Source organism: Nyctibius grandis, chromosome 10, assembly GCF_013368605.1.
Source record: "Nyctibius grandis isolate bNycGra1 chromosome 10, bNycGra1.pri, whole genome shotgun sequence".
NCBI classification, from domain to species: domain Eukaryota; kingdom Metazoa; phylum Chordata; class Aves; order Nyctibiiformes; family Nyctibiidae; genus Nyctibius; species Nyctibius grandis.
This window is the reverse complement of record NC_090667.1, coordinates 34,098,015-34,116,720: the sequence shown is the minus strand read 5'-3', so window position 1 is coordinate 34,116,720 and position 18,706 is coordinate 34,098,015. Positions and strand designations below refer to the sequence as shown.

Sequence of the window (18,706 nt, the reverse complement as noted above, 5' to 3'; positions counted from 1 at the left end):
GTGTGTATATATACACACACAGTGTACAGTCCAACAATGTGGCTCCCAATCCACCAGTGAGGGTGTAGTTACCACCCAATGACTTCAATTAACTTGTTACAAGTCAACAAGGTCTAGGAAAAATCCCACTTTCTGTGACTTCTGCACTATAGCAGCTTATTTTCTATGTTTCATTAGACACCCACAAGAGGAACTGACCTACATCACCAAATACCCACCAGTCCCAAACAATCCTTCACCTTTGAGTTGAGAGGTGGTGGGCCAGAATTACGAATAAGCACGGAGAGATCACCACCTTCTTATGGAAATTCTACAAGCACAAAGAATGTCTAAATGTGTCTACAAGTGATTTGCTTGAAGATAAGCAAATATCTAATCCCCCTAGGTAAGCATATTTAATTATCTACACTTTTCCCCCTTTGTTTCTCTCCCTAATTACCAAACTGCACCATTGAGGTCTGATCCACTCACCCTATGAATTATGTTTGAGATATCCTCTACCAACACACCCCAATTTTAAATCTCAGCTACACTGGAAATGTTGAAATCCTGCAAATAATTCAGCAGGGTAAGAGAGCTTCCAGACGGTGAAGATCTGTGTACAGTCCTTTTCATTATTTCACTCCCCCCCTCATTAATTACAGACCTTATTACATTTCCAGGCCCTGACAGGGAAAAGGCTTTTAAGTGGTTTCAGCCCAGCTCCATAACCAAATTAGCAATGCAGCAGAGAGGCGTGCCAAGGGAAGTGGATCTGGGATTGAAATGCTGCACGCAAACAGTACTAATTAGGCATATTAAATTCCAGAAGTATGGTTGGCCAAATGCACAGCAGAAAGAAAACCTTTAGCAGTGAAGATGTCTGTGAAAGGAACACGAGCAAAATCCCCTTAAAAAACCAAGAGCAATGTTAACAGTGTCCAAGTATGAAAATAATAAAAATCTGAAAAACTTAATAGAATTTCCAGTGACAAGAATCCTTTCCCCTACTGAAAACAGCCATTTAGTTGAGCACTAAACATCGAGAACTTGTGTACAGGCAAGTCCAGGTACGGAGTCAAAAGTAGCTACCCACCCAGAAACCATGCAAGGACTTACACAAGGACAAGAGTGTGCAATCCTTCACAGAAACACAGCCTGAGTTACCTTCTAAAGAGACTATGGCAATTAGAAGTTTAGCCCAAATTTGAACTGGCAAAGAACCTGCGAAGACCTCAACACTGAAAATAAAATAAAAATATCCAAACGAATGGGCCTGACTGAACAGTGTTCCCTCTAGTTTACATCAAACTACCATTGCAGTAACTCAGTGATCAGCAAATCAGGCCTGAAGTCCATCTTCAGACAGGGGTAAACCTCAGCGATGGGCACAATTTTAATTCCAACTTCAACATTGGTGCGGCACATATTGTGCCCTCTTAGGTTTAGCTGAAGAAGCCAAGCAGAAAGTCTCACCACGTGCTTCAGGAACAGCTCCTGTATATATGCATATACACAAATTCAATTATTAATTATTCCTGGAAGAGAAGGAAACCCACCGAAGTCATGAGCTTCTCACAGATAAAAGCAGCAACACGGTGCTGCGTGCACCTCCCAGCAAAGGGGCAGCCTTGATCCTCCAGCCCAGCTGCGTTAGGACACGGTGGAGGCCTCAGCTTGGTGCAAGAGAAAGGACCAACAGGTGAACTCAGGTGCAGCAAGAAACCATGCGACCCTCCATGCTGTCAGAAGACACCAAAAGGCAGAGAAGGCAAACACAAACCCCATTTCCACTGTGACGCGTGAATCTTCTGTTCTTCTCACATGCCCCTGTTCTTTAAAGGTTGCCTTTTTTTTTTGGTGATCCTCCGGAGCCACGCAATAACATTATTTTCTGCAGCGATGAAGTAGCTGACATCTGAGAGACATGCACACAAAGAGATTTCAAGAGAATGCACTTTTGTACCGTGGGTTTGAAACGGAGTACCTTCGGATGGCAGGAGAGGATGAAACACAAAAGCAATTTATTGACATGAGCATTTTTTTTTGCTTCCAAAAGATCTGTTTGAAGGTGATGACAAATAATTTAACCTCGCTTCCTACTAGAGTCTCAAGTGCTCATCATCATGATCCCCAAGAGACTGAGCAGCTAGGTCTCTTGCTTCAGGCAAATCTTCACAAGAGAAAAATACTACAACAAAGAGAGGGAAAAAAGCCCCAAACGCAGAGCAGTGAGAATACAGAGAGAAAGAAGTCCTCTTGTGCAGGCTCCTTCAGGTGACATAGAAATGAAATGCAAGTTTAAGAACTCCTGGTCACTTTTTGCACCTCCATAAAGGCAACGTTTAACACCTCCTTGTAAGGAAAAGGAGCTGACATCATCATTTTTCACATGACATTTTCTCAACATCTCTCCTTCAGCTGATTTTTCTGGACTCGTTGATCATCACATAATATAGGGGATATGATGTATAAGTAGTGTTGCAAGGACAATTTTTATGGAATATAATCCAGACAGACATCAAAATTCCACTTCATTGGTGCTTACATTAGATGAATTCAGACATTGGTTCAGTTTCTGAAGGATTAAACACATTTTCAAAGGAACTTACATAATAGTACTGCTGAGAAGCCAGTGATAGTCATCATTAACAAGAGATTTAATTTAAAGATTGCAGAATGCCCATAGTATCAAACAAGTAGCTATTATTTGTACAAGTTAGAATTCAGCAGCTGGTTAAGTGCTGACACAAAAAGATAGACTCTTCATCCACCTCCAGCACATTTAGCATCATTAGAAGCCTGATGCCTGTGAGCAGAGAGACATCCACGATGCAACAGCTACAATTATCAGCCTATAAGTGTGTAAGTGCCCATATATCCTATTTCATAACGACACTGAAGCTTCCTCCAGCTCCATGCAGCGCAGAGAGCTCAGCCAGTGCAGCTGCAACGGCCCCACTCATGGCACTCCAGAAACATGCACAACAGCACAAAACAAATGGATCCATCTTTAACAGACACGTACGGACGTCCAGGGCTCTCCAAACTAAGATCAGAGCTATTACTCCTCGGGTATTCACTCATGGTACAGACCCTACTGTGCACACAGGAGGTGTAGTCTGAAGGCTTTCCAAATAAGCTCTTTATTTGAAAGTAGCTGAGTACCAGAGCTTGAGAAAAACTAACAATATGCCAGAGTAAATATTGTAATTTAAGCAAGCAGAGTATGACAATCAGGCCTCTTTGCGATATAATCCACGTATTGTCATTTTACAAAGAAATACAAGATCCAATAATACAGCTCTGTAGTTACAGTCATCTATCCAGCCCATCCTAATTCAGCAGATCTCGTTACAGACAAAAGCTTTTATCTCAAGACCATCAATCCAATCCCCATGGACGTTCTTGGGGAAAGCAGATGAACTTCCAAGTTTCTACTGCTAACCACACAAGAACATCCTTTTGCGCTAGGATAAAATTTCAGCCTATACATCATCTCCTTCAGGCTATGGCGAGCTGGCAGAGCCAGGGCAGCAGCACAGCCCAGGATGGGCAGAGCCCCACCGCCCTAACACTGGTGCATGCCGTCTCTGCCTCAGTTCTGATGGCCAGAGGAACCTCTCCCTGATCTCCTCTGCAGCTTTCAGTGTCAGCATAGCTCCACAGCCTCCTGCAGCTCTGATGAAGAGCGATAACTTCATATTGCACAACAAATTCAGAAATCAGACCAATTGTTCTATGCCAATAACAAGCAGGGAAGCCTTTTTTAACCAGAAATGCTTTTTCTTCTTGAGTTGGTACACACTTGACCCGCAGTCAGACATCTGCAACAGCAGACATACAGACACAGAGATACAGCTATACTGAGTGGCTCTAGTAACACCACCAAAACCCCCAGACAGCAGATGTAGTCAGCTTTAACCACATCTAACCAGCTAACACTCTAATCAAACCTCGGAAACCAGGGTCTCACAATGCTTCACAACATACTCCTCATCTAGGGGAGCAAAAAAATCCCTGTACTGTAACTGGTCTTCACTCATAAGTATTGAAGTAAAAACCTAAGGGAGCATAGTGCAGCAGAAAGTCCTCCTGAAAATTCGTTATTCCAATGCCAGAAATAACAATATTACATAGCAAGGATCATAACAATAATAATAATTCAGCGGTTTACAAAAGCCTTGATGTAATGAGCTCTGTGATGCTACATCCACTTCCATCTGTCAGACAATGTTGTTTTGTCTCAGTTACACTGATTCAATGCTCCGTAACAGGTTCTGTTCTCAGGTGTGTATGTTTATCTAAGGAAATAGATTTTAGATCAGAAAACTGACCTAATTTTCTCACCTGAGGTGTTTTCTGTGCATTCAACATTCCTATTAAAACATACGTAGTAGGTCTCATTTATATTCCAGTGCTGAAGTACTACAGCCATAAACCATCGGCACCAGGCTGGCCGCCACCGCTGTAAATCAGACACTTCACAGCTTTATAATGCTGCCGTGCAAATGGAGAAAGCTCCCTGCAGCAATAATTGCCAGCGAAGCCAGTGATGAAGCAAATGTACAGAAGCAGCACTTTTTAACGACTAGAAGGCCTAAATTGGAGCTATCTTTACATTTGAGCACTTGGGTAAATATGAGGAATATGTATGTAAATAGCAAGAAGATAGTAGTTGAATCACGGGGCTTTGTTGGCAAATCACCTTGGCCATCTAGAGATATAAGTGACTCTAAGAAATATATTTCTGAAAGATAAGAGAGTGTAGAAATCCATACAGCTGGTTTACCTTAAGAATAAACTCTTCAAGGTTGGTTTAGTGTTGGCTGAACCAACCGTTGCAGGGTTCTTTTAGGAATTTCAGGTGTACATATTTTGAAGTACTACAACGCTAAATGAAATTAACTTTTTGAAATGGAAGCATAGAGGTCATTAAGCTACAGTGCATACTTGGACAATTTGATATTACATGGAAAATATTTTGTTTAGGAAGAGTTGCACACAGCCAGTCAACTTGCAAGCTAGTGCATAACACGCTTCGTTTGCTCCTAAATGTGTGCACATCACATTTTTTCAGGAAAAAAAGTCAACTTTTCTCTCTCACGGGTGTTGTCATTGATATGTTTAGGCAGCCTGAAGATCATTGCAGTATTTACAAAATAAGATGCAATACAATCTAGTAAAAGAACAGAGAACTGAAATCCTGGGTTTCAAATTTAAGTCAGACATGGGCTAACCATGCATCCTCACGTAAGTCTTAGTGTCTCTGAGCTACAGCTGTAGCTGTATGGGCCCAGAGAAGGTAGAGGAGTCACCCAAAGATGGGCTGGACTCAGTCTAATGCAGTTTATTGAGAGCATATTGTTTCATTCATGAGATGTGCCTGGGATTTTTTTTTTCCCCCCTTGAACATTGCAATTTGAGAGGGAGCCTATAACCAAGATCATGGAAAGACAATCACCATCAGAAAGAAAAGAAAAAGCAGAAGTTGTCAACAGAAACATGCCACAAAAATACAGATCACCCACTCACTAGCAGGGAAACACTACGTAGGTGTCCTGAGAAAGGGAGGCAGAGGCAGGGCATACCACCAAAGCAGGAGAACAACTACCTAGACCACTTCTTTACCTGCATCAGAGCATGGGATGTAATCGAGAAGATAAGTTTCCCACCCTGGTCCGCCCTTTAACCTTATTCATAGCTTGCAGGGCAAGCAAAATAAGATAAATTTTAGCCCTTACCCTCTCCGCACGGAAATATTGTATACCTTCACACCACACATTAATACATATTTCATACCTTGGAGCCGGGAGGAGAAAATGCACAGAGCAATCTCTGTAACGAGAGCTAACCAAAGGCTGTTTTGCTCCTGCCTGTGTCATCAGTTGTACACCACAAAATCCTGGGTGAAAACTGCCCCGAGTCACTGGCACGGAAATCCTGCTGTGTCCAGTGGCAGCCAAGAAAGGGTATCCGAGCTGAGGATTTGACCTGAAGCAAATTATTTTACAATTTGCATACAGGATTCATGACAGCCACCATTCTGTTAAGTATTTCTGTATGTCAGCACCTTGACTAGCCACTGCTTAGGACAGGACTACAGTTTAGGACGACTGCCTAGGCAGGACTGCTTACAGATGATGAGAGTGGGCATTAACAAAAGGACTTGGTTGGGTAGAAAGATCTAATATCACTGGCCAAGATTTGGGGGGAAAAAAAAAAACTCAAACAAAAAAAACCTGCTTATCTTTTTTAAAACTTGTTGGGTAAAAAAAAAAAATAGTAAGAGGGAGAGCAACAAAGCCTGGACCTCCACAGTCTGATGGAGCTCTGGTTTCGCCCTGGCATCGTTTGTGTGAACCTGCCACCCCGAAGCCTGAGCAGCGCTGGAGCTGGAGCACCTTCTGCGCCCACAGCCCTCAACACCGCCAGCAGGAACCAGGCTAAATTTAGCCCCTCTTCCTGACGTGATTTATATGGCACTGGGAACAGTTAAGGTCTTCCGACACCCTCAAGCCCAACAGATATTCATCCTAATGAACACCCTAAAGCTGTTCTCATAAAGAGTGAATCACACACACCATGGCTCCTGGCACTTGTTTAAAAAAATGCTTTAGATATCGGCCATCTGCCATTAAGTTGCTTGAAACATCTCAGACAATTTATTTTTTCCTGAGATGAGGGATTTTGATAGCATTTTGAAAACTATTTTTCTTGCCATACGAAATTGCACTTTGCTAATCTATTAATGCACTAGATCACTTTTTGTAGTCAAATTATAAATAATATTCTGATATCCACAAGCTCTGCTATTTGCTGCGTCTTTTGTTTCTCATTATTTTTCCTTCCCTAACATATGGCTTCGTAGTACAAGCCATCTCGACTGCTGGTGAAAAAAAAGACAAGATATTGCTGTTAGCTTCCTTACACAGAATCACAGAGTCAATGAGGTTGGAAGAGCCCTCTGGGATCATCGAGTCCAACCATTGCCCTGACACCACCATGGCAACTAGACCATGGCCCTAAGGGCCATGTCCAGTCTTTTCTTAAACCCCTCCAGAGATGGTGACTCCACCACCTCCCTGGGCAGCCCCTTCCAATGGATAATGACCCTTGCTGAGAAGAAATGCTTCCTCATGTCCAACCTGACCCTCCCCTGGCCAAGCTTGAGGCTGTGTCCTCTTTGCCTGGGAGAAGAGGCTAAACGTATTTTCATTTCCTCATTCGACATCTTAATCATATCAATCAGGGAAAATTTCCCATGCTTAAATAAGTGACATTAATGTAGAAGTTCTGCGTATAGAAATCCATCAGGAAGTTGTGACGTGACAAGGTAAGGTGCCCACAGGGTGCCTTCCCAGAGCAGCCTTCCTCCTGGACGGCAGCCTGCGGCCGCGAGCACCGAGCTGCTCCCTGCTACGTGTGAGCATCTCGATTTGCAGCACGAGCCTCCCACACCTCACGCCGGTGCTCAGGAGCACTATTGCTGCCAGAAACCGATGGCCTGTAGCCTACTACCTCGCTGCATTACAAATTACCAATCAAATTTTAAAATAACGCTGATGATCACTCATAATATTATTACATCAGTGGGACATTACGACTCTCCTACTAGCAATATAACTCAAAGCTAATGCTTTTTCTGATGCACAATTTACTCCAGTTTGTAGAAGAGGGAAGGAAGATGTCGGGGCATGTCATTTGGTACAATATCGAGCCATAATGGGGCATTTCAGCTCGACAGGGTAAGTTAGCCATCGAAAACAAACGCTCCTGCTGACTCTGCGCCATGGTAGAACACCGTGTTTGTGTTCGCATCAGAACGCACGGGCTGTGAGCAACTGTGACAAAATGATGGCATAAACAACACGGGTGATAAGACACTTTTAGAAATTATCCTAAAGATCTTTTAGCAATTTTCAGTCAAATTCCAGCCTTTGGGGGAGATTCCAAACGCCAGATTTAACAGCAGCGTATTCCCAGCGGGAGCTGCACCGTTTCTAGGCACAACACTCCTACTCCATCCATGAACGGAAACCAGAAGCAGCTGATATGAAATATGGAAAGTTTTCAATCAAAGTAAAACATATCCTCCCATGAACTAATTTCCTTCCATCAAAATTCAAGGCAATTATTCAACATAACGCATTTAAACTGCTGCTGGGAAAGATGACAAGGAGAGGGAAGGAAAGGCAAAGGGAGGCAAGGGCAAGGCGGGCGTCAGACGGCGTTTTGGCTTTGCCATCTGTCACAGGAGACACGCTCTGGCCGGAGCTTCTCCACGGCGTTTTAAGCCCTGAGTAAATGCCCCAACCCCACACCACAGACGGTCACACCACACACAGCGGGAGCTGGCAGTCTGAGGGCAGAATCCCTATATTTCTGAATTTTAGAGATCCTTTTCTGGCCAAGTACCCTCAATTCAGCACAAGATCACTGAACTGGCAACGCTGCTGTTGTCCCCGTGGATCATCCGGTAGCGCTTGGTCAGGTCGGAGTAACTCCAAGAACACGCGTCTCTCCCATCGTTTCCTTTCAAAACAAACACTTCAAAGAACTGTATCACCCCATGTCATTAAGAGGGTTGAGCTGAGAAGTGCATAACTCGGTTGAAAATGAAACTGTCCCCACTATTACTTGGGCATCTCTAACTATAAATAATTCCTTGAATCTCCATGCGATCTGAAACAGGAATTCCTGGAGAATATCATATTTCAGATGGTGGGTGGTACCTCATAAAAGGAAAAAGAGGAGGAATCTGTCAGCCACCAGAAAATAACAGAGGTCAAACAAGATGCTACTAAAGGTCATCAGCCTCAGCCACAAATACAGGGTGTTTTCTGTGTTGCTGAGCTGAGGCTGCAAAAATTGATTTAACTCTAATTTTTAAACTAACGTTAGTGAGAACAAAAATCTGATCAACAACTTTATGCTGTGCTAATACTTTCCTACAGGTGCATTTCCTTCAAAAGGTAAATTCCAGCACACATGGACAGCGTGTGACCGGGAGCGGACGGTGCTTTGACACAGTAGTGGCCAAGTTGTGATTTGCAGCCGGGTGATGAAGCACAAGCTGTGGAAATATTCTGCATCTAAAACGAACCAACAAAAGGCCCCCAAGCCACCCTGCACTCAAACAAACGTACTTCTGGGTCCCATGGAAAATCCTGATTATCCTGCTGGATGGACAGCCAGAAAAAGCAAGACATAGAATAATGTATTTTTGACTCCTTCCATCTACTTCTCTTGTCCTGCAAGGCTGATGTTCCATTTTCTCTATAACCTACAAAAATTCAATTTATTTTTCAATGTCTCTGGCCAAGCTTCCTTACACCAGCTGTGCAGCCATCCCACCGCAGCCCACACCAGCAGCACGAGGAGGGTGAAGTGAACGCAGTTACCTGTGCATTTACGGTCCGTGTCTTCCTTCTTGGACCCACTGATGGTCAACTTGCAGTTGAAGTTCTCCTCCCAGTACTCTGCAAACCACACGTTCCTTCTGTTGTTCTCCAGGGTGCGGGAGGTAAAATAGGCATCGAACCCTGGAGAAGGAGACAGGCAGAGAGCTGAAGTCTGGCTCGTACTGCATGGGGGTACTGCAGCCTGGAACAGACACTCTTGGTATCTGCTTCAACACCCAGCACACGTTCACATCTCCATCCACACGAGGTGACCGGGGAAGGAAGGAAGTCTGCTGCATCTTGTATCTAATCAGCTGCATCTTGAAAGCAAATTACGCTGCTACTAATTGCGAGGTATAAAGCTAGGTAAGGTTTACGTAAAACAGGGATTAATATAAAAGAGAGTTATAAGCAAAAAGCATGGATTAGATATACACCAATACGGAATGAAAATAAATGAGATGGTGCAGCTGATATTAGGCTGAGCTCAATACAACCAATTCTGTAATTAGCCTCTCCAGACCTCCAGAGCAAGCAGCTTCATCTGACTGAACTGCCCACTATCAGTGCACATTATTGTTATGCTAGCATGTATTTTTCCCCTTAATTTCCTTTCACAACGGTACAGATAAACTCAGAGAGCAAAACTTCTGCGAGGTAACTGCGGATCACCACGATTTACCAGACGCTTGGATTAGACATCCTGCAGTGTGGGGGGAGGTTTCCTTCCTTGGACCTGAGAGATGCAGTTTGTTACTGAAGCCTTGTAGCCACAGACAGCTTAATGGCTCTTAACCATATTCTCTCTCTCTTTAGCACCTCACCCATTTGCCAGAAGAGAAACACACTTCGCTTTGGCTTTATTTTTTTTCAGAAATGTATACCTACACACAAGTGTGTGTGTACATACATATACATTTGTATATATACAGTGATTAAAGAAAAGGTATATCTGAAGGCTTACAAACCAGGAGGGCAAATAAAAGGAGTAAAAACTGTACTACAAAATTATACAGTTTATTGAATTCTGATAACAAATTAGACCTGCCATAGTACAGGGATTTTCTCTATCAAGTTTTCAAATTCTATCGTTTACAACCAAGCCACATACCCTTTACCAGCTCAGACAACACTCCTTCAAAGATCATGCTCATTTTAATGGATTTTTCTCACAATACAACACAGAACTCTAAAACAAATACTCACTTTCCCTACAAGCAATGGTAACGTCAGACCAAGGGGAACACCACATTACTAACTGCGGCGATCACCACCCTCCCACAACAACATTGCTATTTTATTACTATCCCAGTAGACTTTTGGTTTTGCTTGGGAAACAAAAGGTTTGCATGAGGACAAACGCGTTAGTGCACGTTACCTGTCTTCAGCCTGCAAAGAGCAACATCAGAGCTTCTGCTTGCAGAGACCGTTTACATTCAGTATTTCTCATGTAACCTTCCATAACTGCAATCCCAGGTCAAGTTCAGTTACAAAAGAGTTTTTCCTTTTACTACGAAGGCTGTTGAGGTATTCAAACTATGCAAATCTGAGACTTGGATAAAGCAGATCAGTCCTAAAGAGGACCTGAAAATGCTGGCTGCACACAGAGGCTCTACCTGGCATCCTGAAAGTGCAAATCCATTGAAGATACAAATCTCAGAATATCTGTTTTGTCCCTTTGCTTGGCTTTACAGCTTGTACCAGCACTGCAGAGGGTGGCAACACAGAAGCAACAAGCTCTTAGAGATACCAAACCATCTCTCTATATTGCATGATCACACGGTTCCTTTTGAATTTGCAGTTAGAAATGACAGTAAATACATATTCCATTGAAAGAGAGAAAAAAGTTCCTTGCACCACAGCCAACAATTTCTCTCGCTGAAATAGGTGGGTAAATTGTCTCAATCTGGCACTCCACACACTGAAATTGAGTCAGAGGCAAACCATATGGCATCGTTAAATTAGCAGAGCAATCCATCCACCGTGGGATAAAAATAGACAGCGTGTAAACAGATGTTTTCAAATAAGAAAGAAGATTAGGAGTGGGGTCAATCTGTCTCCTTGTATTAGCTCTGTGTACTATTGACCTAGCTATAATATATATTTTCCTAATTCTGAGTCTGCAGTTCATGACTCGCATCCAAAGCCCACTGCTCATAACCACAGCGTACACCACCTCCAGAAATCAAACCAGAAAAATAAGCGTTGGCATCTTCCAGAAACGGGCTGAAAGCAAATTAAAATTTTACCTGCAGCCTCACTAGAAAATACGTGTAGGTGTCTCCTGCAACAAACACATCGTGGTGCTTCAGAACGATGGCAAACCCTACGCAACGAGCCATCCCAACGCCACGCCGTGCTGCCTGGCTGGCAGCCAGCACCCGACGGACGGCAACCAAACCATGGAGACCTGCCAGCAGAGCCCCAAAACGGGATGGGAACCATCACCAGCCACCCACCAGCCCTTAACATGGTTTTTGCAGCTTGAAATGAAAACTTTCCAGAATAAAAGTGCATGAAGTTACAGGAAAAGAACAGACCCCTGATCTCCTGCTGCTGTTATTTATGCTAAGGCAGGGACTTAACCTGGGTTTCCCACATTTTAGGGAAGTAATTTAGTAAAACTCTCCTGCCACAAACGACAAATTAGTGACTTATGAATGTTTCTGTGCATGGCCTTCAGAAGAGACAGCACAATTTCTGCACTTCTGGGATGAAATTTCCTAAGGAAATATATTCGTGTGGATGGGTCAGAAGAAAATTTAGAAAATACTCTTAGATTTTAGGTACACACAAGCTAAATCTGTTTTCCTGTAAACCCATGTGTATTAGTTTTACTCATAATTAAAAGAGCATTTCAAAGGGGATATTAAGTCATAAGATCCGCAATATATATATGGCTCAGAAAGAGGAACACTATACCTTATCAACGTGCCAAACTAACTGACCTCTGGGAAAAGTGCTCTATAACTTAATAAGATAAAATCAATAAGTCTTGATAAAACTGTAATAGAATTCCATAAGAATTACTGTAAACCTTTACAGACTTAATAACAAATAATAACATTCTCATTGATTTTTTTTAATGATCCCTCCACATTCTCAAGAAGGAATATAGATCCCTATTAAAGAGTGTACATTCTTTATCATTATTTTCTACTGATCAAGACAAGCTGGCAAGTGTCTGACTGACAGAGGGACGCAGCGAAGCAGCCGGACAAGTTTCTGTGAATTCCTTACTGGGTGGAAGCACCGTGCACCCACTCGCTGCTTCTGGCTGCGCTGCAGACCACAGCACTGCTGCTCCCACGCAGCCAAAACCCTGGAGAAGACCTCTAGAAGGCATCACCTTGGCGAACTGCCCTCCTGCCCAACGTGCTCAGGACCAAGGAAGGTCCCCCATAGCCAGGACCAAGTGGAAGGGGTCCTGCGCCAGTTCACAGTGGATGAGATTTTCATCCAACTTAAAGGTTAGGAAAGAACGCTCAGTGGAATCCCACTGCTCCTAGAATGGGTTTTATCCTGTTTTTTCCCCTATATCATTCCTGAGAACACTGTCAGAGAAGTTATTACGATTGTCTGAAATACCCTGAGCTGAACACACACCACGCTTGTTGCTCTGGGATTGGAGCCAACAAATCACTACCACTTCATTTTTTTTCACCATTATTTTCAGAAGGGTAATTGTGCTAGATGTACTTTAAAGTAACTTTATTAAAAAAAAAGAAAACTGGAGGAAAAATATTTTTCAATTAAGAGAAAATAGTATCAATTTAAAGATCTTATTATTTTTAAACTTCATATTAGATGCATGGCTAATAAGTAAAGCAAACCCCAAATATTCAGCTCTCAGCAAATGCTGATTATTTGCTAGTGTGGCGATATTGCTGCCACACAACCAGCCCTGTCAGCAGACTAGGAAATCCCATGAGGAGTTTCATGATTTAAACTCCTCTTCAAGAACAGTTTGTCCAGGAAAGCTGTTACGTGTCTATACGATTGTATTTTGAACACTACCTGTAAAGGCTACGATGTACCTCAAATCTCACACCAGCCAGGACTATTTCTGTGCTACCCACGCACCACGGAGCTGCCCGGCAAACACAAGCCATCCTACCAAAGGTGGTTGGTGTGAGTCAGAGGGACAGCTGAAATGTAGATCTAATTTGAGATACTTTTTTTTAATTAATATGATTCATAAATATTAAAGTCGAAATACAGGCAAACGTGTTCTCTACAATGACAGACTTAAGCGTGTGCTTAAGTTTAATGTTTTTGAACCGCAGACATTAGGACGACTTACACACATAGTGCTAAACATGAGAGTTTTGGGTGAAGGGGTCAGGGAATCAGATGACCCAAACAAAAAAGCTGGATGTTGCAATGTAAAAGTAAAATAATCACCTCTCACCCTTGTGCATGGCCAAGTACCACACTTAGGTGACAAGATTTAGCCATTTCCCAGTGTTCCCCATATATCATACTTAAGAAAATTACTTTTTCCAAATACCTCTAAGAGATATAGATAGCTATTTTATGAGATTTTACAAATTAAAATAAATCTCTTATTACTTTAAATCACTGTGATTTGATTAAATCATTATTCTTACACATAGAGAGATGATACTACCTAATGGGTTCATTTATTTTCCACCCCAGGATAAATATATAAATTAACTACACAGAGATGAAACAGATTTAACAAAAAAAAAAAAAAAAAAGGCAGGTGATGGCGGGGGGGGAGTAGGGGAAAGGGACCCAATGTCATGTCGCCTGGTGACAGCCAGGCGAGGGACAACTCCCAGTACCCAGGAGGTGACCGGCGGGCGTGAAGATCCCCGATGGCGACGTGCTGCTGGCGTGAATGACCCAGGTGCTTTTTAAGAGAGACTTCTGCCACCTCTCGTTTACCAAATCACTGGCACACGCTGTGAAGTGTGTGTTTCACGTGTCAGCAGCGACTTTGAGGGCTCTGGGGTTATTTAACAAGGAAAATAATTAAGCCTAATTAAACCACAAAGTTGTTGACCTACAGCATGTCTCATGTGCCTGGAGTGCTCATTCTCAGCCCGTGTGGCTTGTGAGCAAATACAACACACTGACCCCACTCCGTACGAGCAGTGATTTTATCAGTTTAGGATATTTTTATCCTCTTTATTTTGTCCAAAGTACGTCCACACTAATGACTGCGAGTTCCACAGCTTCTGTTTACCCAGCTAGTAAATCATCACTTACTATGATTACTGATGCCAAGTGAGTTGAAAGCAGCTACTTAAATAATTTTCTGATTTTCTTATCCTTCAAGCCAAAGCAGTTTAATTTATTGATATTAAATTTGGGATAAAAGCATTAGGTGTGCAATGGTAAGATCAATTTAAGGCAGCTAGTCTTTTTTCAGATTATGTTGCTCAAGCCACCCACTACGTAGTATTACGGAGCTCTTAAGACAGGCTACAGATATTTTCTTGACCTTCTGACTCAATAAAAAGGCCACAATATTAAGTGATTTTATTAACTTCCTTCATGCCATAAAAATGCTTTGCAGCTGTTTTTTTTAATGGTTGCCAATAAGAACAGTGAAAAAGGGTATTTTAGTTAATGTCACATTTGACTTTTTTTTTTATATACATGACACAAAGCACATACAAAGGAAACTCAGCTTGCCATACTTGGGGCAAACCTGGGATTTTAAGCTGTAAAACTTCTACTATGGAAAGAGAGGTACATTGGCAAAGTATCACTGTTATCACTTCTATAAAATTATACAGCTGCCACGGCAATGGGATCACGACCTAGGTGGTGTCACCAGTGCTGCAATAGAAAGGTTAATACAGAAGTATATTCCTATTCATTATTCTACATTTTATTGCCCTCGGGCACGTCTCACTTTCACAGAGCTCCCATTCGTGTCAATATAAACAGTTAGTAGAAAACCCTGAATTTATTTCTCCGATTTGTCATTTTTATTGCCATACCAGGCAGAGGCCTCAGCCAAGGATGAGATTTTCCTGTACTGGCCACACACATCACGGAGCCCGTCCCCATCTCCAGTTTCTCTTGCTGCTGTGGTCTCCTGGATGGCCTCAGGCACATCCTCCTACCCGAGCAGGAGGCTGATGTTCTAACCCAGAGGGACCCACCGTTTCCTTTATGAACAACAAACAGACCCAATCTGTGCCTCAGAGCATCGAGAGGGTTGTTATGGGGCAGAAGATGAAGGTGGCTTGTGCTCCTCTTCCCCCGAACAGCTGCAGACTTCCTAGTGCACAAGGTTTTTGCTTTTTCAGCCAGAGGGAATTCTGAAGCTGACACCAGTACAAGTCACTTCTGATTCAAACGACTCCTGCTGCTGGAATGAATGATTTTTTTATGAGTCGCAATATGCAGAGTCCCAGCCAAGGGGGAACGCTGCTCACATAAGCCTACTCCTGTGAGCGAGGATCTGTATCTGCTGTAAAGATGATCACCAGAATCAGGCCAAACAGACCAGATTTAAAAATACATCCAGGAGCAGAACGTTTCTCCCAGTAATTCATCCTTTCCTGCTACCCAGTTACTGGAAATGGACTATTTGCCTTGCCAGGACCTCAGCCATGAAGTACTCTTTTTTTCCCTTCAGACCTGAAGATCAGCAAAAAGCTGCTTTTTTTTAAATACTTATCACAAGGCAACTTAGTCAACAGCTTGCTTTCCCTCACTTGCTTACCCAATCTTCTTGACATTATCTGTTGCTTTCTGCTTTACTCAAAAAGAGATCAGCTTCTGCATTAATCTGTCTGGCAGCAGTAAAACTCAAGCAGAGTTAAACAGTGTCACCCAGGGACACGGAGCAAACCGGTGGCAAGTCAGGAACACGGGTCAGGATGCAGATTGCTCTTCCCTATTAGTAACCTCAGATTCTGAGCTGTTATTTCAGTTTTTCATTTGCAATTAACTATTTAACTAAATCCTTTGTATGCATTGATGTCTTCCTCCCACCAGTATTCCGAGTTCTTCCTTCACACCCTTTTTGACTAAGCAGGAGAAGCTGCTCCACAGATGGGCTGTTTCATTTTAATCACAGAATCAATGAGGTTGGAAGAGACCTCTGGGATCATCGAGTCCAACCATTGCCCTGACACCACCATGGCAACTAGACCATGGCACTAAGTGCCATGTCCAGTCTTTTCTTAAACCCCTCCAGAGATGGTGACTCCACTGCCTCCCTGGTGGGAGGGTGATAATAATGCAGAGCAGTAAAATCAGAGATACAGAAGGTCTAAACGCAGAGCATGAGAGTGGTTTTCTTCCCTTTGATAGCAGCAGCAGACAAAATGCACGTTGCGTATCATTAAAAGCATTTACGCTCAAGTCACCTGCTTGCGTAATTTAAAACGAGGTTGAAAACACAGAAATCCCACTACATTGTAATGCAGCAACTGGAGTAACCCCTGAAGATGTTCAACAGGTTAAAATTAGCAATAATAGAAAAAATATAAGCCAACCAGCACACCTAATGAACATGCCAAGGTAACCTGAACGGAAGGTCAGAGTTGCCCGTGGAGGAGACCACCATGACCACTGCCACGTGCCAACCACCACCATGAGCCAACCAACCACCGCTGCACAGAGTTCAGCAGACAAGTCAAGCGCAGGACCGACAGCCGTGCTACACAAAGGTAGTTTTCCATCACCCTGCGATGCACGACCTCAATCCTGAGCCGTGAAGTCCTCACCAGCCCCGCGGCGGTCAGCGCACCCCCGGGCTGGGCTGCTCTGGCACACGCACTGAAAATCAACTTGCAAAACCCAAATCAATGCTCTCTCGCAGTGTTGTACCTTCCCAGCAAACAAAACATGAAAGGAAATCAAAGCCCGTCCTCCTCCTGCCTGCAGCGGGAGAACAGGCCGAGACACGTACCGATGGAGGCCGAGACGTACCTGGCTCCTGCCACGCAGGCCCGAGGCCCCGGCTGCACCGTCCGCTGGGTTTCAAATACTATTTCCTTGCATTCAATTCCTTCAATACACAGAGTTAATTTTCTTTCTTTCTCTGTACACATTTGTGTGTGCCTCGCTGAAGTGTTACCATGTCAACAGGAATAATCACAGCGCGTGTAAATATATTTGTGTATCCTAAAATTTGTATGCACGCTCACAGCCCCACGCTGGAACACACACAGCCCCCCCCGCAAACCAGACATCCAGAGTCGCCACCTTTTTTACTGTTGACATGGTAACACCGGCTCGATGAAGGTAACAACACTCTTCCAAAATGCTCCTTAATGTGATGCTGCTTTTCTGCAGGGCCATCATTTCAGCAGCACACGCGGCAGAGAGCTGCCAGCCGGAGCTGTGAACCGTAGTGAGGTGGAGCCACATCAACTGGCACAACAGAGGCCATCCGTGCCACTGAGCTGATAGAATTGGACGTGCACAGCAGTGCCACGTCTCAGTTTAAACTATTATATATGCTATCAATCATATTTTCAAATTCCCCTTGAGATAACACCCCTAAGAAAATATTACCTGCAAACTCCATTACATTTTTCCCTTTGTTTTTTTTTTTTAAAGATTTTAAGAAAAAAAGGAAGTTACTGCCTTGATTTTTGACAAGTGACTTCTTGATTATAAGGCAGCTTTATCAACGCCAGCCAGCCAGAGCGTGCTGGGAGGTGAGACAGAGCGATGTAATCACTGTTCTCCCCCTCCCTCTTACAGCCGATGCTGCTAACACAAAGTTTCAGCATCCACTCCACCCGTGAGCATTAATCACACCAAACCTCGAGGTGCTCGGACTCGTATGTGGAAAGAAGAACACAAGATAAGGGGGATGGCTCCTGAGGCTGGGGGATACGGTGCCATCACTCGGGCCCTGAGCCCCGCACAGGAACGCCCGCATCACCCCAAGCGCCTGTCAGTGAAATACCCTGCAGCTGTTAGGGAAGGCAAAAAAGCTTTCCAAGTTGATTTAAATATTTCAGGAGCAGCATATCCTCTAGGCACCCATTCCTCATCCCCTCACCACCTCTATTTTTTTTCCTCTCCATTTTGCAGGGCTACCCCACCCCCAGTTCAGCATCCCCCGTGGGACCCTGGCCAGCCTTAAGGACCACCAGGTGAGTGCCCCCGGCCACCTCCTGGCTTGGATCCTCTCCTTATTTTTCGATGTTTCAACGTGCACCCAAGAAGCCAGGAGGCTGCAACCACAGCACTCGGCAGAGAAACTCAAGCCTCGTCCCCAGGCAGGAGCACGTGGATCTTTTGAGAAGATAAATACCAACAATATGTCCCCTGGATGGCGAGCACCAGCCAGGGCAGAGCTGCTGGAACTGGGACAGCGG

The 18,706-nt window shown here is 43.6% G+C and overlaps 1 protein-coding gene across 1 annotated transcript in view; it reads right to left on the bottom strand.

Annotated features, from left to right (window-relative positions):
* The window catches only part of GRM7 (glutamate metabotropic receptor 7), a 229,659-nt gene that overhangs the window by 61,736 nt on the left and 149,217 nt on the right, over positions 1 to 18,706 (bottom strand). Inside the window, exon 5 of the mRNA XM_068408860.1 lies at positions 9,384 to 9,524. Within this exon, the coding sequence (XP_068264961.1) occupies positions 9,384 to 9,524 (141 nt within the window). The remainder of the gene's footprint in view (positions 1 to 9,383; positions 9,525 to 18,706) is intronic.